General features: G+C 42.2%; 1 protein-coding gene across 4 annotated transcripts in view; it reads left to right on the top strand.

Moving 5' to 3' along the window:
* Nucleotides 1-23590, top strand: part of NFIA (nuclear factor I A) — a 405480-nt gene that overhangs the window by 323257 nt on the left and 58633 nt on the right. For 3 of the 4 annotated variants that reach the window (XM_025289454.3, XM_006055921.4, XM_025289452.3), the window contains exons 8-9: nucleotides 17006-17184; nucleotides 19590-19755. In XM_025289454.3, coding sequence (XP_025145239.1) covers nucleotides 17006-17184; nucleotides 19590-19755 — 345 coding nt within the window. The remainder of the gene's footprint in view (nucleotides 1-17005; nucleotides 17185-19589; nucleotides 19756-23590) is intronic. The other variant, XM_025289453.3, reaches the window with a different exon arrangement.

The raw sequence follows: 23590 nt of genomic DNA, 5'->3' as shown, positions 1-23590 counted from the left end.
AAAGGCCCTTTAAGTCCCAGTTCAGGAAATTATTAAATTCATTAGCCAGATACTTACAGCCAGCTATTACTACCCAGCCAAAGGAAAAAACAGTGCCAGCAAATGTTTTAAAACTACAACTAAACAAAAGTCAGGAAGCGTGTAATTAAAACTGTACCTTTATTGTATTGTAAAGAGTTTCACTGTGACATGGAAAATATTTAAAGGAGAAGGCTGTTTAGCTAATTTGTCTGCAAGTGAACTGCTTAGTGGAGAAGTACCCTAAATTAACTGTAAGGCCACCCACCGAGTGAGCCTCATAAAGGGCCGTGGCTGCTCAGCTTGGTTTTGTGTAACCGTTCAATAATTACTAGATAAATGCATAACTAAAAGCTCTATTACACTAATAATTTGTACTGAGATAGATGTGTGGGACACCCTGCTGGGTTAATTTGTCATCCCCGCAGCAAACTTCTAAAGAGAGCCCTTCTGCAGTGCTATCTGTTAATATGTGGTCCCAAGGAGGACAGGTTAGAGCAGAAAGACCAAGTGGCTCCTTAATCTCTTAAAGAGGCAAAATGCACCCCGCCCCCCATCCCCACCCCACCGCCGGCCGGGTGAGTGCCTGAGAAAAGAACAGGGTGATTGGTGATTAACCACGTGGACCCAGATTGAAACACATTTGGACAAAAGGAGCTGCTCTCCCTTGGAATTTCTTGCCCCTTTCTCTTCATCTCTCCCTCGCTCTCTTCCACCCCTACCTCCTTGTCCCCCAGCCATAAATCCACACATATAGACACAGTGAAGGCACTGGTTCTGGGCAAGGTTTCTTTGAAATCCTGTCATTGATAAGACTTCTGGGTACTGCTTGCTCTGTACATCCTATAACCAGATAAATCCCGATCAGGTCTTTCTAGTTGAGCTTAATATAATGTTGGTTTTATGTTTAGATTTATTCTTTATTTTTCTTTTTTCAGAGTAGAATAAAAAGTCAGTATTGGGCTTGTATCTCCCTTTTCTGTGGAATGTTTTCTTCTATCACACGCACTCACCCACTTGCTCTTTTAAATATGAAGCTCGCATTTAAGCTTTAACGCAGGGATTTCAACCTCCCCGATTGACAGAACCATAAATCATGTTAAAGTTAAGTGAATTACTGTAGCATGGAACTGTAGCTTTAACAATGTTTATGTAGTATCAGCTTATCATCCACGTAGGCAAAGAGGGGTGAGCACTGATACTCGAAATGGGAAGGCACAGTCCTGTTAATGTGGCCGCAGTATCACGCAGAGTCACCCATTTCATGCCACATCCTTTGTATTGTTGAAACAAGTGGATTCAATCACTCACGTGAATGGATGGCCTTTTAAAATGTGTATTTCCATGGTAAATTTTACATTTGCCATTTCTTAGTATTAAGTAGCAGTTACTTCCTCTCCACCCCAAACGATTCATTTTTCCTATGTACAAAACACACGTGAGGAACACCAGAGTGGACAGGTTGTAGTACAGTAATAAGGGACCTATGAGGCAAATATCGTGAAAGGAAATAAATGATTTGACCTCTGAAAAATAATTCGTATGGGAGCAGAAGAGTGCAATGAAAAGCACATGGGCTGTGGCGTCAGACAGAATAGAATTCAAATGCTTCCCAGCCACTCAGGATCTGTACAAACTTGGGCCAGTCCCTGGCCTCTGCTGGCCTCTGTTTTCCCACCTGCACAAAACTTTAGGTGTTAATAGGAGGAGGAAGTGAAATGACATATGGATAGGGCCACGTATGTGATCAGTATGTTACTGAACGTTAGCTGTCTCAGAGTCCCCCCATCCCCATATCTTTTGCTGTCTTTTTATGTGGTTCTCTTGAAAGGATTCTCACTTCTCTCATTGCTCACTCCTCAACTCCAGCTTTCTCTTTATCTGCTCCTGTGAGTCCAGAAGGTGTGTGTATGTCTCCTCACTGAGAGGAGTCTTATGGAAGTCTTCCAGGAGCCCCTGGAAGAGATGGGGCCTCAGGGACATGAGCCAGCCCAGTTACACCATCCCATCACTCTTGTTTGGTTGGAAGAACAGGCGAGTCTCCTTGTGGGGCTGGTGAACCCCCTACCATGATGACTAGCCCACAGCCACGGTGACAACTTCACTTTGACTTGTCTTCATTCAGGCATGGCTCTTGCTAAGGGATAAGCACCATTGTTATTTACACAAGTCAAATCAGCAAATAATTTTTGAGAGTGTACCATCTGCCAAGCACTGTGCTAGGCCCTAGTGAACAAACCAAATAAGCCTGTCCTGCCCCTCAACCTGAAAGACCAGAAGAACAGTTGTTACTCAGATGAGATTCATGAATTAAAGAAATGGATAATATAGCAAGGTATTAGAAGTATTTGTGGGCATTTGGATTTATTTGTCAGTTTGTGTGGGTCCAGTCTATTGGTGTGCACTATGTATTTAGGAAACCTTAGTATCCCTGAGGGATATCTGTAGATCTTCACGAATCCTCAGATTCCTGAATACCATAATAAGCATTGTTGAACTGTTGCACACCCAGTGATGCATCAGTCCCCGACCTTCTTGGTACCAGGGGCCAGTTTCATGGAAGACAGTTCTTCCACAGACTGGGATATAGGAGATGGTTTCAGGATGATTCAAGTGCATTACATTTGTTGTGCATTTTATTTCTATTATTATTACATCAGCTCCGCCTCAGACCATCAGGCATTAGATCCCAGCGGTTGGGGACTCCTGCAATAATGAACAGAAGACATGTTAAAGTACTCTTTCAAGTGAAATATTCTTACAAGTGAAAGAACCCAACCGGATTGCTTAATCACCTCTCCATTCTCCCCAAAAGAAAATAATGGATTGTTCATGTAATGGAAAAGTCTGAGGGTTTGTGGCTTCAGGTAGAACTGGATCCAGATGCTCAGGCAATACCTTCAGAAATCTGTCTTTTTATCATTCTCAGATCTTCTGTCCTCTGTGTGAACTTCATTCTCAGGCTGAATCTCCTCAGATCATGGCACTGATGATATGAGCAGTTCCAAGCTTAATTCCTACCCTTGTAACAGTCCCAAGGGAAAGAGAACAGCTCTCTCACAAGAGATCTAGAGAAGCCCAACTCCTTGATGCTCCGAGTGGCCTAGTGTGGGTCATTTGCTCACTTTTAAAATAATCTTTATGTTTAAAAGATAGTGATCTGATTCCTTGGTGGCTCAGGCAAGAAAGAATCTGCCTGCAATGTAGGAGACCTGAGTTTGATCCCTGGCTCAGGAAGATCCTCTGTAGAAGGGAATGGCTACCCACTCCAGTATTCTTAGCTGGAGAATCCCATGGACAGAGGAGCCTGGGGTTGCTATAGTCCATAGGGGTCACAAAGAATCAGACTAACTGAGCGACTAACACTTTAGAAGATAATGGAGGAGGCAGCTGGCATGGCAGACAGTGGCCCCACAGGGCTTACAGTGTTGGTGACCGTGATGCGCAAGCCAGGCAGTGGCAGCATCTACCTTCAGACCCCACCCTGCCCTGGAGCTGCAGCTGAGGCTTAAGGGAGGTACGAAGGGAAGGTCATGGTCAGGTCTGATCTCAAGGAGCTACAGAAGCACGTCAGCCTGAGGAGTGGATCCTGGAGCAGTTCCCCGGCCTCTGTGGCTGCCAGGAAGAGAGGATCCCAGAACTGGAGATTGATGTGAATGAACTCCTGGGCGTGGAGAGTGATGAGACCCAGCTGCCAGGGTCGAGAAGCTGCTGGTTGATTGTTACAAGCCCACTGGGGCCTCTGTCTCTGGCCTGCTGGAAGAGATCTGGGCATGTACAAGCACACCCTGGAAAAAGACAGTCCCCCCACGAGACAGCCACTGCCCCCCAATCTTATAGCAACAGCAATACTGGGGCCTGGCACCATGAGCAGGACTCCCTGTGCCTCTGGCCCGAGGTCTCTTCCCTGACATTAAAAGTAAACCTAATAGGTTTCTCATTGGTGTGGCCTGGGTTCTATGCCCACCCACAGAGCTGGGGGGAGGGTGAAGTCAATGACATAGACTGAGGTGGAGAGAAGGCTGTTACCCAAAGGTACCTTCGAGCTTTGTTTCCAGAAGAACAGGTGAAGGACTGCTGGGCCGGCAAAGCTGATAGCTGCCCAGTCCAGGGGATTAGAGCACAGCTGTCCTGTGCCCAGGGCAGCAGGGTCGGCTCTCCCACCAGCCAAGTGACTTCATGTTGCAGGTGGGGCTTGAAGAGCACAGGTCAAACCTCGGTCTTAGGAGAGTGACAGTCCATGCCGGGGAACTCCAGGTCCATGGGAACAGTGGAGAACAGTTCAACTCTTTTTTAAAAATTATTCACTTGCCTGTGCTGTGTCTTAGTCGTGGTAGGCAGGATCTTTAGTTGTGGTATGCAGGATGTAGTTCCCTGACCAGGAATAGAACCCAGGCCCCCTGCACTGGGAGCGTGGAATCTTACCACTGGACCACCAGGGAGGTCCTAAGAACAGTTCAGCTCTTGATTCCCGATGGTCTTACGCTGCCACAGGGCACTGCGTGATCCTGATTACTTTTAGTATATCTTAACTTATCCTAAGAACACAACTCTAAGGGTAATAAATAGCCCAGAGTCCAGCAAACAGTCTGGGACACAGCAGATTCTCAACACATACTTTTTAAAGGTATGAGCCCACTATGTACTAGGCACCTACATACACTGATTCTAATTCTCAGAAAAATCTCTTAAATTAGTACTATTTTATCCAATTTACAGATAAGGATATGCAAGTTCGAAAATGTTACATAACTTTTCCTAGACTCACATAGGGAGTGAATGATTTCAAAACCCAAAATAGTCGAGCTCTAAAAATCACACAGACATAGGATTTCCATTTTGCAGCACAGAAAACCAAAGTGCTTAGGAGGTTGACACAGAGCTAGTTGATACCCAGCTTGGGGTAAACTTTGGTACCCTGACTTCAAACACTGGCCCAATGCATCTCATACTTCTCCTTGTGTGAAATTTATCAGCAGTAGGAATAAATCCCTAAATCCTATAGGGTGAATTCAGGACGGTGCTTTGAAACCTGTGCTTTAGTAATCATGTTACTTAGAAATAGGGCCTTGAACTTCAATGTATACCTATAAGTTGGGCAGGGGTAGTGGGAAGAGAGGCCATGAATCAGTCATTGCTTTGTTTGTTGTGGGATTTGTTTGTATTGGTCTTGCATTTTTTTATTTTAAATGTCAGCAAAGACTTGCAAACTGCACAGGTCCCAGCATTTGGTAGGCCTCCCATAGGCTAGAGAACCTCCATGGAGCTTAGTGTTTCAAATTCCAGGTCGTTTGAGGATTAATTCTCTGTTAACCTATGTGATCATCCAATCTATGGTGGTTATTTTTCCCTTAAATATTTTGGTGTATCTCTTCTTCATCTCTTGTATATCTGGCATGTTACATAGAAGCTCAAGTTCCCTTCATGGAACTGAATCTTGTCAACTTTGCTTATTAAACAGTCCCCCTTCATGTCTCTAATAATCACAGCTGTTGTGTGGTGTTTGTAGGCATTTCACATTAGCCGTCATGGCAGCTTAGTTGATTCATGCATAAATATGGTCTATTCAGAGAAGAGGCCCTGTCAGTACCGAAAGGCTAGGGCTCTATCTCACAGAAAGAGCTTGAACTAGTGCATTCACTCAGGGTTTGTTTTTTTTAATTGAAGTATAGTGTCAGACTTTATTTTTGGGGCTCCAAAATCACTGCAGATGGTGACTGCGGCCATGAAATTAAAAGATGCTTACTCTTTGGAAGGAAAGTTATGACCAACCTAGATAGCATATTCAAAAGCAGAGACATCACTTTGCCAACAAAGGTCCGTCTAGTCAAGGCTATGGTTTTTCCTGTGGTCATGTATGGATGTGAGAGTTGGACTGTGAAGAAGGCTGAGCGCCGAAGAACTGATGCTTTTGAACTGTGGTGTTGGAGAAGACTCTTGAGAGTCCCTTGGACTGCAAGGAGATCCAACCAGTCCATTCTGAAGGAGATCAGCCCTGGGATTTCTTTGGAAGGAATGATGCTAAAGCTGAAACTCCAGTACTTTGGCCACCTGATGCGAAGAGTTGACTCAATGGAAAAGATTCTGATGCTGGGAGGGATTGGGGGCAGAAGGGGACGACAGAGGATGAGATGGCTGGATGGCATTACGGACTCTATGAACATGAGTCTGAGTGAACTCCAGGAGTTGGTGATGGACAGGGAGGCCTGGCGTGCTGCAATTCATGGGATCATGAAGAGTCGGACACGACTGAGTGACTGAACTGAACTGAACTGAACTGATTTATAATGTCATGTTAGTTTCATGTTAGTTTCATTTCAGTTATATATTTATATATGTATATGTATATATATATTTTTCTTTTTCACATTATTTTTCCTTAAAGGTTATTACACAGTACTGAGTATAGTTCCCTATGCTATACAGTAGATCCTTGTTGGTTATCTACTACTTTTCTGACTCTTATGTTTGACTTGACGTGATATACACATGGATGGGGCTTCCCCAGTAGCTCATAAGTAAAGAATCTGCCTGCAAAGCAGGAAACGCAGGTTTGATCCCTAGGTATGGAACATCTCCTAGAGAAGGGAATGACAACCCACTCCAGTATTCTTGCCTGGAGAATCTCATGGGCAGAGGAGCCTGGTGGGCTACAGTCCACTGGGTCTCAAAGAGTCAGACAGAACTGAAGCATCTTAGCGTGTACGCGTGCACATACACATGGATGTGGGAAACCAGCACATACCCAAAGCATGTTAATTAACAGTGAAAAGGGTCAATCAAAGAGTGACAACGGCTAGTTAGTAGGGATACAGAAGGCAAGCAGTTTGCTTTGGAAGCCTTCAAAAAGATGAGGTGTCAGCGGGAAGTCCAGATGGGACAAAGACCAGGTTTGGTAGGCAGTGGGTAGGAGGAACAGAGATTGTCTGGTGCTCAGCTCACAGAAAAAGCATTGGTGGTATTCGGAGAGTAAACTGGAATTATGTGGGTCTACCCCAGGGGCCATTAGACTATGGCCCACCAGTCGAATCTAGCCCTCTGCTTGTTTCTTAAAATGTTATCGGAACATTTTATGGCCATGCTCATTTATTTATGTGATATCTATGGCTGCTCCTGCACTGAGTAATGACAGCAAAAACCATGAGGCCCGCAAAGCTAAACTGTGTCCTCTCTGGCCTTTACAGAAAATGTTTGCCAACCCCTAGTCTAGACTATAAACAGGACCTTTGAAAAAGAAAGGTCTTTAAGTAGCAAAAATTGATCTAAATTAAAATTTTAAAAGATCTTTGCTGCCCCTCACCCCTTGCTGTATTTTTAAAATTTATTTTTCCAAAAGATATTGGAATTTGATCTCTATCCTGAACTTCTACCTTAACTCAAATAGAATAGAATATATCAGTTATCTCGGAAATCTACTGTAACAGAAAGTTACTTTGTTTGGTAGCAATAACATAAAAATACTGGTGTTTTGCAAGTCATCATGAAATATCATATATTTCTCTCATTTGATATACGTTCTTTCACACGTATTCAGTGATGTTAAAGATGTGTTTTGAAAACCTTGGTTTGAGTCAAAGGTTTGTTATTTAGAAAAAGTTTCACCTTCTAAAGGCTTGAAAACCATTGCCAGTTCCTTGTTCCTTGTGTCTCTGTTAAACCCCAGAACTCCAAACTTCTAAACTTTCTTGAATGGCAGGTCTGACTCATGAATGATGTATAAATTATAGCTATGGACCAGTAAGATTTCTCAGCTTTACGTAGGCTATCATGGTGTTACATATTGTGGTTTTGAATTTCTAAAGAAGTAAACGCCATAGTAGTTGACAGCCCAAACAATTCAAGTTCCATTTGCCCTTATGGAATGCTTTTTTTTTTAGGTGCATTTTTTTTCTACTTTCTGCTCCTTTTAGAAGTGTACCTTATTAAAATTTTTACTTTTAAATATGAGTAGTCAGGATTTCTTAATGCCACCTTGTGCTTTATGGAAATGGTTATTTTTGTCTAAATAACATCTTACTGCTGAAAACAGATGAGTAGCTTTTTCTTGTAATGGTGCTAACAGAGAGAAGCAGTTTGGAATTTCACCTGTTGCCACTGACAGTGTCAATTAATGGTAAGACTGAAGTTTCCCAAATGCCAGGCCTTGGGAGTGGTCATTCGCTCTATGAGCAAAGAAGACTGTGTAACGCCATCTAACAAGCACGCTGCGCCTGAAGGAGGATTTGATTTTATTGTTTGCATTGCTCTCCTAGCAGTTTATCTTTGGAGCCTCCCATAGAAGAGAGACTAGGATCTAAGGGCTGGTGCCGGAAAGCAAAAACTAATATGAAATGAACCTAATTCTCTGTCCAACCCGTGAGAGTCTGCAGTCGTTCCTGGACGAGAAATTAAGTCAATGTCAAGCCTAAATGGAAGAATATATTTCAATCATGAATTCTTGGTTTGAGAAAAACGTAGGAGGGTTATTAGAACTTTTAAAGGTTCTGTTTGGGCACAACTGCTGGCAGTGGTAGAGAGAGGTGATTTTCTTTTGTCTCTTTTTTTCCTAAGACTTAGAATGAATTCGGAGAAGGCAATGGCACCCCACTCCAGTACTTTTGCCTAGAAAATCCCATGGGCGGAGGAGCCTGGTGGGCTGCAGTCCATGGGGTCGCTAGAGTCGGACATGACTGAGCGACTTCACTTTCACTTTTCACTTTCCTGCACTGGAGAAGGCAATGGCAACCCACTCCAGTGTTCTTGCCTGGAGAATCCCGGGGACGGGGGAGCCTGGTGGGCTGCCGTCTATGGGGTCGCACAGAGTCGGACATGACTGAAGCGACTTGGCAGCAGCAGGCAGAATGAATTAGAATGAAATACAAGATACCAAACCCATGTGGCCATGACTCCCTGGCCATCTTTGAGCTGGAAAAATTGTCCATAAAGTCTCCTCCCTGTAGTGGACTCTCAGACCAAGAATCAGTTTTTGGACCTTAGAAGTCTCTCAGCATACACAGTAATACAGTAATGACTTTGACCTTCTCTTCCCCAGTCTTAATCAATTATGCCTTAAAGGAGGAAGAATACTTTTAAGTTAAATATATATATATAATATATGTACAATAACATTTAATTTTAAACTTTTCCTCTTTCAAACTAAAACCAAAGAGTCTTTTAAATAATTGGGGCCACCGTGGGGTGGAGGTGGGGGGCGGTGCACAAACAAGTAAACCAACCTGCCTGACCTGCTCTCTTGTTTTTAAGTATCCAGTAATATGATCATTTGGCAATAAATAACTGAGCCTACACCTCTGGGAAATTCTGGGTCTCTGCTTCTTTAAGTGTGGCTACTTGTTCAGATGTGTAGGCAGTGCCATTCCAGCCAAAGAAACCGGATCAAGTTTCCTTCCTTCCCATCTTATTTGTATTCTTTATGAAAAGCACAAGCAGTTGTTTGAAACAAGGCTGGCCTCTGGTTAAAGTTTAAACTAGTAGTGAGATCCATCTCAAACGGAGTGTTTGTGACACTTTTTGCTGCTCCTGGCCTAGGGTACTAAGAGTATTAGACCCCAGAAGCAGCCAATTTTGTAGTGCCTTTTAATACACAAAATTGTATTAACATCAACATGGATACAGATGGATGCACTGCAATAAACTGTAACCACTTGAGAAAAGCCTTTATTGACTCTCAAGTAAATAATGCACATTTTAAAGGATCTAAATATGCATTTACATAATGTGCTATTATTTTTTATTGTGTCAACTACTCACACACACACATCCATAAGAGATGTTTTTCTCCGTCAAAAATTTGGACTCGTACCATTACTTTGTGCATTGCATTAGCACCATGCCAGATTCACAGTGGAAGTTCTTCTTCTCTAGGGCCCGAGCTGACCATCTCAAAATACAGTTAGTCAGTTTTGCTGACTGAATAATTGGTTGGTTAATTTAACCGCAGTGACACTTTCTAAAATAATTTGTGACCACTTGTTCAAAAACTTAGGCACACTAAAAACATATAATCCAAGATAAAAGAGAAATGAAATAAAAAAGAAGGAAAGTCAGATTTATACATGGCTAGAATCTTAAATCTGAGCTTTAGAGCAATGGAAAAACCCAATGCAGTCCCATTGTTCAGGAAAAGAATGCTACTAGAAGGTTATCCAGAGAAATCACATGCATTGAATAGTACTCCCTCATGGCTCACATGGTAAAGAATCCACCTGCAATGCTGGAGACACGGGTTCAATCCCTGGATCAGGGACATCCCCTTGAGATGGGAATGGCAACCCACTCCAGTATTCTTGCCTGGAGAATTCCATCAACAGAGGAGCCCAGTGGGCTACAGTCCATGGGGTCGCAAAGAGTTGGACATGACTAAGCGACTAACATACACACACACACACACACACATACACACAACATATTTTGTGATGTGTATAACACAACTGTTTTCTGTTTGAAGAAATGAAAGCACAGGATCTTGAATGATTCATATCCTATTCCAGTGAACTAGTGGCTGAAGCAGACATCCAAGGCCTGAGAAAGTAGGGGCTGTGAAGAATGATCCTTTGAAATGCAGACTCAGCAGTTGTCTAGTTTGAATCTACAGGCTAAATGATTTCCTGGTATTAATTAAGAATTAATTGATTATTATAAATCATCCATTATAGAGTTAACTCCACATAGTACCATGTGTTTTCAGGTTTGTGTTACAATAAACTATATGACACAAGGAAAAGAGGAATAATTTTTTTTAGTAAAATGTAACAAAGGAACTTTCTTGAGGAGATCTCAGGTCTTTCCCGTTCTGTTGCTTTCCTCTATTTCTTTGCATTGATCGCTGAGGAAGGCTTTCTTATCTCTTCTTGCTATTCTTTGGAACTCTGCATTCAGATGCTTATATCTTTCCTTTTCTCCTCTGCTTTTTGCTTCTCTTCTTTTCACAGCTATTTGTAAGGCCTCCCCAGACAGCCATTTTGCTTTTTTGCATTTCTTTTCCATGGGGATGGTTTTGATCCCTGTCTCCTGTACAATGTCACGAATCTCCATCCATAGTTCATCAGGCATTCTATCTATCAGATCTAGTCCCTCAAATCTATTTCTCACTTCCACTGTATAATCATAAGGAATTTGATTTAGGTCATACCGGAATGGTCTAGTGGTTTTCCCTACTTTCTTCAATTTCAGTCTGAATTTGGCAATAAGGAGTTCATGATCTGAGCCACAGTCAGCTCCTGGTCTTGTTTTTGCTGACTGTATAGAGCTTCTCCATCTTTGGCTACAAAGAATATAATAATCTGATTTCGGTGTTGACCATCTGGTGATGTCCATGTGTAGAGTCTTCTCTTGTGTTGTTGGAAGAGATTCTCTTGGCCAAACTCTATTAGCCTTTGCCCTGCTTCATTCCGTATTCCAAGGCCAATTTGCCTATTACTCCAGGTGTTTCTTGACTTCCTACTTTTGCATTCCAGTCCCTTATAATGAAAAGGACATCTTTTTTGGGTATTAGTTCTAAAAGGTCTTGTAGGTCTTCATAGAACCATTCAACTTCAGCTTCTTCAGCGTTACTGGTTGGGGCATAGACTTGGATTACTGTGATATTGAATGGTTTGCCTTGGAAACAAACAGAGATCATTCTGTCGTTTTTGAGATTACATCTAAGTAGCGCATTTCGGACTCTTTTGTTGACCATGATATGGCTACTCCATTTCTCCTAAGGGATTCCTGCCCACAGTAGTAGATATAATGGTCTGAGTTAAATTCACCCATTCCAGTCCATTTTAGTTCTCTGATTCCTAGAATGTTGATGTTCACTCTTACCGTCTCCTGTTTGACCACTTCCAATTTGCCTTGATTCGTGGACCTAACATTCCAGGTTCCTATGCAATATTGCTCTGTATAGCATCGGACCTTGCTTCTATCACCAGTCACATCCACAATTGGGTATTGTGTTTGCTTTGGCTCCATCCCTTCATTCTTTCTGGAGTTATTTCTCCACTGATCTCCAGTAGTATATTGGGCACCTGCCAATATACTTCCCCAGAGGAACCTGGGGAGTTCCTCTTTCAGTATCCTATCATTTTGCCTTTTCATATTGTTCATGGGGTTCTCAAGGCAAAAATACTGAAGTGGTTTGCCATTCCCTTCTCCAGTGGACCACATTCTGTCAGACCTCTCACCATGACTCGCCTGTCTTGGGTTGCCCCACGGGCATGGCTTAGTTTCATTGAGTTAGACAAGGCTGTGGTCCTAGTGTGATCAGATTGACTAGTTTTCTGTGATTATGGTTTCAGTGTGTCTGCCCTCTGATGCCCTCTTGCAACACCTACCGTCTTACTTGGGTTTCTCTTACCTTGGACGTGGGGTATCTCTTCACGGCTGCTCCAGCAAAGCGCAGCCGCTGCTCCTTACCTTGGACGAGGGGTATCTCCTCACGGCCGCCCCTCCTGACCCTGAACATGGAGTAGCTCCTCTTGGCCCTCCTGTGCCTACACAGCCACAGTTCCTTGGACGTGGGGTTGCTCCTCTCCTCTGCTGCCCCTGGCCTTGGACATGGGGTAGATCCTCCCGGCCGCCACCCCTGACCTCGAATGCGGGGTAGCTCCTCCCAGCTGCCACCCCTGACCATGGATGTGGGGTAGCTCCTCTTGGCCACCACCCCTGACCTTGGGGAGGGGAAGCTCCTCTCAGCCACACTTCGGTGCTCTTCTGCACGGTACGTTGTAGCTGATGAACAGAAATGGTATGGTATGGACCTAACAGAAGCAGAAGATATTAAGAAGAGGTGGCAAGAATACACGGAAGAACTGTACAAAAAATATCTTCACAACCAAGATAATCATGATGGTGTGATCACTCACCTAGAGCCAGACATCCTGGAATGTGAAGTGAAGTGGGCCTTAGAAAGCATCACTATGAACAAAGCTAGTGGAAGTGATGAAATTCCAGTTGAGCTATTTCAAATCCTGAAAGATGATGCTCTGAAAGTGCTGCAATCAATATGCCAGCATTTGGAAAACTCAGCAGTGGCCACAGGACTGGAAAAGGTCAGTTTTCATTCCATTCCCAAAGAAAGGCAATGCCAAAGAATGTTCAAACTACCGCACAATTGCACTCATCTCACACGCTAGTAAAGTAATGCTCAAAATTCTCTAAGCCAGGCTTCAGCAACACGTGAACCGTGAACTTCCAGATGTTCAAGCTGGTTTTAGAAAAGGCAGAGGAACCAGAGATCAAATTGCCAACATCCGCTGGACCATGGAAAAAGGAAGAGCATTCCAGAAAAACATCTATTTCTGCTTTATTGACTATGCCAAAGCCTTTGACTGTGAGGATCACAATAAACTGTGGAAAATTCTGAAAGAGATGGGAATACCAGACCAGCTGACCTGCCTCTTGAGAAACCTATATGCAGGTCAGAAAGCAACAGTTAGAACTGGACATGGAACAACAGACTGGTTCCAAATAGGAAAAGGAGTACGTCAAGGCTGTATATTGTCACCCTGCTTATTTAACTTATATGCAGAGTACATCATGAGAAACACTGAGTTGGAAGAAGCACAAGCTGGAGTCAAGATTGCTGGGAGAAATATCAATAACCTCAGATATGCAGATGACACCACCCTTATGGCAGAAAGTGAAGAGAAACTCAAAAGCCTCTTGATGAGAGTGAAAGAGGAGAGTGAAAAAGTTGGCTTAAAGCTCAACGTTCAGAAAACAAAGATCATGGCATCTGGTCCCATCACTTCATGGCAAATAGATGGGGAAACAGTGGAAACAACAGCTGACTTTATTTTTTTGGGCTCCAAAATCACTGCAGATGGTGATTGCAGCCATGAAATTAAAAGACGCTTACTGCTTGGAAGGAAAGTTATGACCAACCTAGACAGCATATTAAAAAGCAGAGACATTACTTTGTCAACAAAGGTCCATCTAGTCAAGGTTATGGTTTTTCCAGTGGTCATGTGTGGATGTGAGAGTTGGACTGTGAAGAAATCTGAGCGCCAAAGAACTGATGCTTTTGAACTGTGGTGTTGGAGAAGACTCTTGAGAGTCCCTTGGACTGCAAGGAGATCCAACCAGTCCATTCTGAAGGAGATCAGCCCTGGGTGTCCTTTGGAAGTACTAATGCTGAAGCTGAAACTCCAACACTTTGGCCACCTGATGCGAAGAGTTGACTCATTGGAAAAGACCCTGATGCTGTGGGGGATTGGGGGCAGGAGGAGAAGGGGATGACAGAGGATGAGATGGCTGGATGGCATCACTGACTCGATGGACATGAGTTTGAGTGAACTCCGGGAGTTGGTGATGGACAGGGGGGCCTGGCGTGCTGCAGTTCATGGGGTCGCAAAGAGTTGGACATGACTGAGCGACTGAACTGAACAAAGAAACTAAGGTCTGCATTTTAGTTATTAATGATTTTCTTTTACATATTTATCAACAAGAACAACAGCAACAGAAAGGGCAAGGGTGTTGTTTAAACAATTAAGGGAGGAATTTCATGGTCCTGTTAAAATATTTCTTCTATCAGGTTTCTTTAACTTTTATCTGTCCAGTCTGCTCAAGTTAATTTTTCCCTTGCCAGCATTCTCTGCTGGCCACCACAATTCCATAATCTCACAACCATTCATCACTTTCCACTTAAGCACCTGAAGCATTGCCACTTCATTATTAAGGTCTGCTTCCTGTAGGCTCTTGACAATGGAGGTGCCACCTTTGTGTTTGTCATGCTGCAAAAGTCGAGTGTATCATTTCATTGTGCTCAGTACATTCCCAGCCTCATTTGGGAAATGCCACATTCCATCTCTAACTAGAAACTATTTGGTCAAATACAGGCTACTGGGTGAAAGTTTCTTTCTACCAGCAAAGACGAGCATACCATATTAGATGAAAAAATTCCTTGGGTTCTTTAAAGCCTTTTGCATCGTAAGAGATGGCTAAAGTCATTTAACTTTCTAGCTGCAGATTTTAACTCAGAGATTATAATCGATTCCAAGATTTATCATCCAGTGTATTAAGTCCTGGGCTTCCCAGGTGGTGCTAATGGTAAAGAACCTGCCTGCCAATGCAGGAGACATAAGAGAACAAGTTTGATCCCTGAGTTGGGAAGATCCCCTGGAGGAGGATATGGCAATTCACTCCAGTATTCTTGCCTGGAAAATCCCATGGACAGACGAGCCTGGCAGGCTACAGTCCATAGGATCGCAAAGAGTCAGACATGACTGAAGTGACTGAGCCCACATTAAGTCCTATGTTTTACCAGTTTTTCTATAAGCTCCATGGCTTTTTGCCAGGAAAATGTTTTTAAGTTTATATTTATTTGTATGGCCACTTTATTGATTTCTGTACACTTATATATCTGATCATTCATTGTACCATCAGCAGATATTTACTGAGTGCCAGACACTGTTCTGGGGATATGACATTGAATCCATTAAACGGAGGGATAAACTATTTACTAAGATGGTGAAGAGAGAAGAGCCAATACGAGTTGGTTTTATTCAAGATGCCCTCAGTTGTAGGACTGAAGACAACTTTGTGTCATCTCAGTGTTGTATCCCAAGCCCGTAGTAAGAGCCTAGGAATATTTTTGGATGGATTAAAGGTTGCATAAATGAAGGAATCTTATCAAGTCATCTGCATGGTATCGACTGGACTGTTGATCCCATTCCAAACTCCTGTTTCTACTCTTGAAAAACTACAGATGCCACTCAAAACCTCAGAGTTCTTGCCACTCCCAATTATTAGTCAGAAAATGCCCCAGTCCTACAGATACAGTAGAGAACAAAGAACCCATGTCCAGGGATCAATTGAGATGCATCCTTTTTTGACAGTCCTCAGACTTACTGATCAAATGGTGGTAGAAAATGTCGCCAGTCTTGCTTACTTGCTCTTCAGTTTTATTGAGTCATTCTCAATGTTAGGAAAGTCTTACTTTCCAAATATTTGGGTATTCGTTTGTTTCCTCTTTGCAGGGGCTCCTTGAGTTTAAAGATTTAAACTGCAAAAAGTAAGGAAAAATAAATGCTCTCATCTGCTTCTACTTGGGAGATGTCTCCCTGGCCCTCTTTGGGAGATGAGAGCTGCCATGTCGGCGTTATTTGGTTTGTGCCTCCAGCCCTTCCCACATGCTCTTCTTACTCTCCAGCAGGCTTTACCAATCACCCTTCCATGTCAAGGGCAGAAGTCTTCCAAGGCAAAATTATTAAGCACTTCACATACAATTTTTTAGCCTAATACAATATTCTTCCTATATCAGTGAAACTCAATATATAGGTTCAGATACAGTTTCAGATATAAGGGAGTGATAGTTGTCTGAGTCTTTCATCAGTTTGTATGAGCAGAGGGCCAGCAATTTAGCAGGGGTCACTGCCTATCTCCTCTGCCTGTGGGTTTCCCTGCTCTAACTAACATCTATGCTTTTCAGAGTTTGGCTTTGAAACCTTCCATGTAAAGTGAGGCACCCAAATTGCCTGGGTTCATTAAGTGATCATTTACTACAGACTTCAAAAAAATTTCATCCTGAATTAGTCCCTAGAAATTTCCTTGAAAGGGGTATAAGAGCTTTAACAATGAATTATTGTCTATGGAATGCTCAGCATGAAAGGGGATCCATATGTGCAAACTAGAATTTGTCATATGTAATGTCAGTTAAATCAGGTCTAATCTACCAAATACATTTTTTATTGCCTGCTTCATTAAAAAGGCTCTTAAGGTAATGAATAATCTTCAGCTTCACCAAGGATTATTAATGCCTTTATAACTCATGTCCACTGAAAATAGAAAGACAGCTTGAAACTCTACCCTAATCTAACCTCCATGTTTGTCTTAGAGCTTTAAGGAAGAAAATCTATCAGACCTCTCCAGTATTAAATGCTGTCACACGAGCAGTTACTGTGAATTGAGTCAGGAGAAGAAATTTTAAGAGGAAGTTGAATCTGGTTTAAATGCTGTGGCAAAGCAAGTCTTTCTCTGTTAACTCTGATCTTTTGTTTTCCTACAGCAAGTCCACACGCGACACCATCGACTCTTCATTTTCCGACGTCACCCATCATCCAGCAGCCCGGGCCTTACTTCTCTCACCCAGCCATCCGCTATCACCCTCAGGAGACGCTGAAAGAGTTTGTCCAACTTGTCTGCCCTGATGCTGGTCAGCAGGCTGGACAGGTGGGGTTCCTCAATGTAAGGAAAATTCTTTTTTTTTCTCAATTTCTTTAGAAATATTAACCAAATGTAAAAATAACAAGGGAAGACCTTATGACCATGTGACGTGGTGCTCCAATGTCGTGCTGACTGACTACAGGCAAATGTCATATTTATTCTAGATTGTGGGAAAGTTAACTTACTCTAAGAGGGATTGGCTGAGATTTAAAAACAGTGTTTGTGTTAACTTCTCAACTGTCAAGTTTATGGATATAAATCATCTCAAGGGTGAACTGTATAACCTTCTAAGGTCTGTGGGCAGATAATTCCACCTCCTGCACACTAACTCAAGGGCTCACACAGTTAACAAAATAGAAAGACCAAATAATTTTAAATAATGATTTTGAGTGGTAGGGAGCGGTAGGGGGAGGAGGGGGCACAGATGTTTCAGATCAGCTAAGTTGATATTTTTTAAAAATAGTCTTCTAACACTTTACATCAAGTTGACCAGTACTTGAACTCAAGATGCTCGAAGTAGTTTATTATAGTTTGCTATTTCTGCAAGTAGTTATCTTTCCCACTTATCTTTGTATAAAGCTAAACAGTCTTCAATCGATCTGAATGAAGATTTTAATTTTTTTCTCAAATAAGCTAAATCACAAACTGAAACAATATTCCTAATGTAAAAGTGATTTTTTTTTAACTTTTTATTTTGTACTGGGGTATAGCCGATTAACAATATTAAGATAGTTTCAGGTGAACAGCGAAGGGATGCAGCCATATATATACATGTATCCATTCTCCATCAGACTCCCCTCCCATTTTTTAACAATCACAAATTTTGTTTCAAATGTAGAACCAAATGTTTACAATGGATAGCTATATCCCAAGGCCAATAATAATAAATTGGAAATAATGAACAGCATAAAGCCAAATGTAATTTTCCTTTTATCCTAATAACTGCACATGAAGCCACAGATGAACCATAATTATGATTGCCTAATCTAGAATATTTTATCACACCGTTCTATCTCTGATTTTCTTGCTTGAAGAAATACCTGATTCTGCATATCTGAGACAGAAAAGGCAGCTTTGACTAATGTCTGGTGATGTGTTAGCAGATACATTTCTGTCTAGACAACAAATCAATATGGAGCCTTTTTTCTTTTTGCTTGTGTATTCATTTGCTTGGCGTATTCTAAAGCATTCACTTACGGACTTCTAGCCCACTCAGAAATAACACACAGGCAAGTTTGTTGGCAAGAAAGCACAACATTCTGACTGTCAGATGAGATTGTCTTTGAGGAACAATACTAAATATATAAGTGAATGTTGATGAGGAAGTGAGACTTCCTCTGCAGAATTATTAAGCTTAAACTTAAAAGCCTGGGACAACAGCATCTCCTTCAGCTGAATTTTGATTCAGGACTAGAGCTGAAATAGGAGATGTTATTGCTGAGTGAACGATGTCACTGAAGACCGGAGGCAGAAAGGCCACTTGGGAAGCCATGAAAAGACTGAAGTGATCACCAGCATCAAGCATCTGACTTTCAGATTTCTAACTTCTTTTTTAATAGTCCTGACATCATCCTATATAACTGTCAAATGCCCAGTTTTACATTTTGATCAAAAGTTTATAGGGTTTAAGGCAGGTCTCTTCATGGGACTATGTGAAAAAACTTGAAAATAAATGGATTTTATTGCTTTCTTCAGAAGAAAACTTTTCGTTTGTTAAAGAGCTGTTACTTGGTTGTTCTAACATCAGGCAGCCAAATAAATATGACTCTTATGGCATATGCTTATATAATTTAAATCAAAATTAGAAGTGATATTTTTCCTTAGCAGAATTTTGACAGCTGAATTCTAAAGTTTCTGTGCCTGATGTTATACAATATGTGAAAGAAATTTTTTATGTTCATTTAACATATTTATTAAATGTTATATAATATCAACTTTGAAGAGTGAAAATAAAATATTTTTTTAATCTCAAATGCATATTTAGGAAACTTCATTATATCTATATAAATAGGCATGATGGAATAATTCCGCATTCTATAAAACACTTACAAATTAAATTAATATTTAATAATCATGAGAATGATGACAAAGGTCACAGTTAGTACCGAATCAAAGCATTCCAAGCACAAGTTGGCAGGTCCTTTCATAGAATCAAATGCAAAGAAGGTCAAAGTAATTCAAGAGATAAGTTTAGGATACATGGAGCATGTGTGCCTAAGACTGTACTTTTGTGGAATGTCTTAAGAACAACCTACATTTCGTCATCCATATGCTCTTATGGAAGAATTCAAGCAGCTAGAATACTTAGTAATTTGCATAAAATGTGCCTAACGCCTAACGAATCATTTGTTTTCAGAAGCAGCTAATGGTTCTTATCTGTGTCTTCTTTTTCCCGTGCATGCTTTGTTTTGTTCCCATCCCGGCAGCCCAACGGGAGTAGCCAAGGCAAAGTGCACAACCCATTCCTTCCCACCCCCATGTTGCCACCACCACCGCCACCACCGATGGCCAGGCCTGTGCCCCTGCCGGTGCCAGACACGAAGCCTCCGACCACGTCAACAGAAGGAGGCGCAGCCTCCCCCACCTCACCAAGTAAGTATGGCTGAGACAAGGCGCCGGTCACTTACAAAGCTCTGTGCACTTGAATCCAATCTCAGCTTGGCCCCTCACTGCATAGGCTTTAGTGAAAGGCACGATCCCCAGTGATGGTTGTAGCATGAGTTTGCAGAACCAAGACCAGATCAAAGCAGATACTACTCTAGGGTACCACCAACTATACCAAGTGTGAAAATGACTGGGTGTTTGGGTGGTTGAAATGGTATAACTACATGCCCAGGACTGAAAGTGAAAATACGAATTATTCAGTGTTGCATATTATTTGAGTGGCTTTGAATGCTATCCTCATGGTCATCAAACAACATCTATTTGTATGAATCTTATTAGCAAAAATTCCTCATACTTTGGTAGAGCCCTGCCTTCCAGTAACTTACAATCCAAGAGAAATGCATTTGATGAGCTACAAAGACTAGGTACCTCATCCATCAAATAGAAAAAAAAGTTTAGATGAAAGTAACCAATTCAAAGGTGTGTACATTGAGCATTCACCAACAAAAGAGCCTGGCAGAAGATCAGAGCTAGTAGCCATGGCAGTTGCCTAGCTAAGCTTGGCAGAGGGAAGAGATGGAAGATGGAATTGGAAGGAAAGAGGAAAGAACTCTTGGCTCTTCTCTGAGTATTCTGGGAAGTGTGATCCGACAATATAGGATTATTTGATAAATTAGAGAGAAAACAACTCTCCTGGTATTTCCTGATATTTTAAAGATGACAAGGGTATAGAAATAGGTTGAACACATAAATTTGGCTTTTATTATACCTGAAATAATGACAGGAAGAGTGATGGCTACAGGCAGAGTTCCCAGGTAATGGATGAGACTACCTAATCTTGATAGGGGGTATGATGACCACCTTCTCTGAAGCACTGTAGGGGGATCAAGGCATAGGAAAGAATGGGAACTGTGACAGCGACCCTAGAGAGAGGAGGTCTTCAAGGAAGTGAGGCTGGACACAAGGCATCTACAGAGGAAGAGGTGAGCATAGACCAGGAAAGAAGCAGGAAGATCAAGAACTTGAGCAGCAGCTATGGAAATTGAATGGAAGAAAGCCCAAGAAGAGCTGTTTTCCAGACATAAGCTTTTGGGCTTGGACAGCCATTTGGATGAGTATAGTGAAGGACGATTCAAACCTCTCGGTGTTCGGGACGGTGTGGTATTGAGTACAGGAGGGCCAAAGAGAAAAAAATGAGCCTCTGTTGATACACTGTTCATTGAACTTAATGTGGGGGATACTGATTTCAAATATCTAAAGCCCCTCATGGGTATAGGTGAGATTCAGATTATCTAGTATGTATTCATTTTGATAATGCATGCAGAAGTGAGTGGCATTGTGCATGGATTCTGGTTTTATAGCAAAAAGACTGAGAGTCTAGAGGAAATTCTGGGCAGGCTGACTTCTCTTGGTAAGAAGTGGTTCAACAAATGAGAAAACCCTGAGTGTCCAATGACATAGGAAGCAAACTAGGCTTGCTATAAGGATCTTGGACGCTGAGTTCAGAAAAGAAGCTTCTGAGAAGTAGAAGCTTGTAGGTGAGTCCTCCTTATTGTGTATTCATGTAACGTCTTCAAACTAGTCAGAGAATAACCATCCTCAAACTCCGTTAAATCTAGTCGCTGGGGATATTGACTTACACATTGGCAATGCACGCTGATTGTGCTGTTGCATCACCGGTGCATATTGTACCACTTCTCTGTCTCTCTAGATGCACAGGACGTTGGCTGAGCTCTCAGAAACCCTTGTTTAATGTTCTTATTCTACATAGAATAAGTCTAAAGGATAAGGGCTCAAACCCCCACCTTTCACATGGGTAGCTATGTTTCCCTTCCAATCCCAAGTTTCCTCATCTGTCGAATGTGGGCAGTAATCCGTAGCTGGGCAAGGTTATGTGAAATCAGCCACGATAAGCACCACACCACCACCAAATAAATTGGAGCATTATATTATCTCCCAGGGGCTTATCTGTTGGCTCAGACAGTAAAGAATCTGCCTGCCATGCAGGAGACCTGGGTTCGATCCCCTGGGTCGGGAAGATCCCCTGGCGAAGGGAATAGCAACCCACTCCAGTATTCTTGCCTGGAGAATCCCATGGACAGAGGAGTCTGGTTTGCTATAGTCCATGGGGTGGCACAGAGTCAGGCACAGCTGAGCGACTAACCCTGTCGCTTTCATTTCATTATTTACCAAAAGTCTTAACTAGTGGAAGCCTCCCAGGCTAGGCTAATGAAGAAACGTGTCTGTAGGACGTGTAGAAGCTACTCAACCCCTCAATCAGGTTGGTATGAGTCTCTTCCTGGGCTTCCTTCCATGGATTGCATCTAATGCCTTGATGAGAACATAACCACTGTCCTCCTGTGCCCAGCCCCAAGCATTCATTTAACGTGATGGGAAGAGGTGTGGAGGAGGCCTTGGCAGATCCAGCTCATATGGTTGCCTGTTCCTTAGCACAGGGTTTAGAGATTTTCAGAAAAAGAATTTCAGGAAAGGGGAACAAAAGTTTGATATTTACATAACAATTTTATACCTACTTTTTGAATCCTAGGATTCTAGGAATGTAGTCAAAACCAAGTGTTCTACTGATGGCATAGAAAGGTTTTTATCATCATAAATTTTAGCCCTTGTTTCTGGTCTTTCCTGGGGTTTGCTGAATTCACAGTAATATGTTATTTCAGAGCAGTATATCAGCTATCTTCTACTTTACTTTTAAGACAGTGATAGTCTGGGAAACCTGTAATTTATAGTATAGGAGAAGCCTCTCAAATTAAAAATCTAAAAGCCCACCAGCCCACACTGGGAAGACTGCCTCCTTTCATTCATTTATTCATCCTTCATATATTAGGCATCTGTCATGTGCCAAGGACTGTGTTAGCCACTTGGGATACAAAGAGGATTCACCCCTTCTCCAGAGAAACTCGGGGTTTGTTGTGGGAGACAGCTGGGGTACAGGCAGCTCGCCCAGACAGCCCCAGGACAGAGGCGTGCGTCGGTGCCACGAGAGGATGTGGCAGGGAGTTGGGTCCAGGTGTGGGGCCTCAGGTGGGGTTTTTTGGGAGGGAGTGACTTCTTAGCTAGTAGGGGTAGCATTCTGATGTTTCAAGCCTGAGGGAGAAGGTAGAACTTCTCCTCAGAAACCAGCTTGTGGGTGGAAGGAGGGGGTGTCTGACATTGGATTACCACTGGATAAAAATTTAGAGCAGAAGTACCATTTCATTAATTCTGTGCTTTCTTAGAAATGACAACCACAGGGTGGTTGGATCCTGTTTATCTTTGTCAGTTTATTAGAGCCCAACTTTAGCAAGAAGAAACATCACGACAGGGTATTATTAAGTACAGATGTTCAACATCCCAACAGTATATCTGATACTGAGTCCTTTTCAAAACCACTAATTGTATAACCTGGGACAGTCTTTTCTACTGAGAGGTTTAAGATGATTTGCGATAAAATAAGGTTTTAAAAAGGAAAGTAGGAATCACCTATACTGACAACTTTTCTGGGCATGGACTCCCGTGTCTGTTAACAGGAATAACCCTAACTGCTCTTCACACTGTCACAGACAGGCTGTCAGGACAAAGCGGGGTGACAGATGTGCTGTGCTGTAGACAAAGTCCAAGACACCATTTTGAATATGCTCATTTATAAAGTACAAGTGGGTGCCAGCCTAAAGCAGAGTATGTGTTTTTAAACTAATCAGTTGCCTCTGGCACCAATGTGCAACTTTGCAGCTGCGACCAGGAAAACGAGGGTAAGACAGATTTGGGGGAAAATATTTGCCTATAAAATAATATGTTTTAATGGAAAAATCCTTACCAGAGGCCT

This window comes from Bubalus bubalis, chromosome 6, assembly GCF_019923935.1.
Source record: "Bubalus bubalis isolate 160015118507 breed Murrah chromosome 6, NDDB_SH_1, whole genome shotgun sequence".
NCBI classification, from domain to species: domain Eukaryota; kingdom Metazoa; phylum Chordata; class Mammalia; order Artiodactyla; family Bovidae; genus Bubalus; species Bubalus bubalis.
Note: the sequence above shows the minus strand (reverse complement) of the source record. Positions and strands in the feature narration are given on the sequence as shown.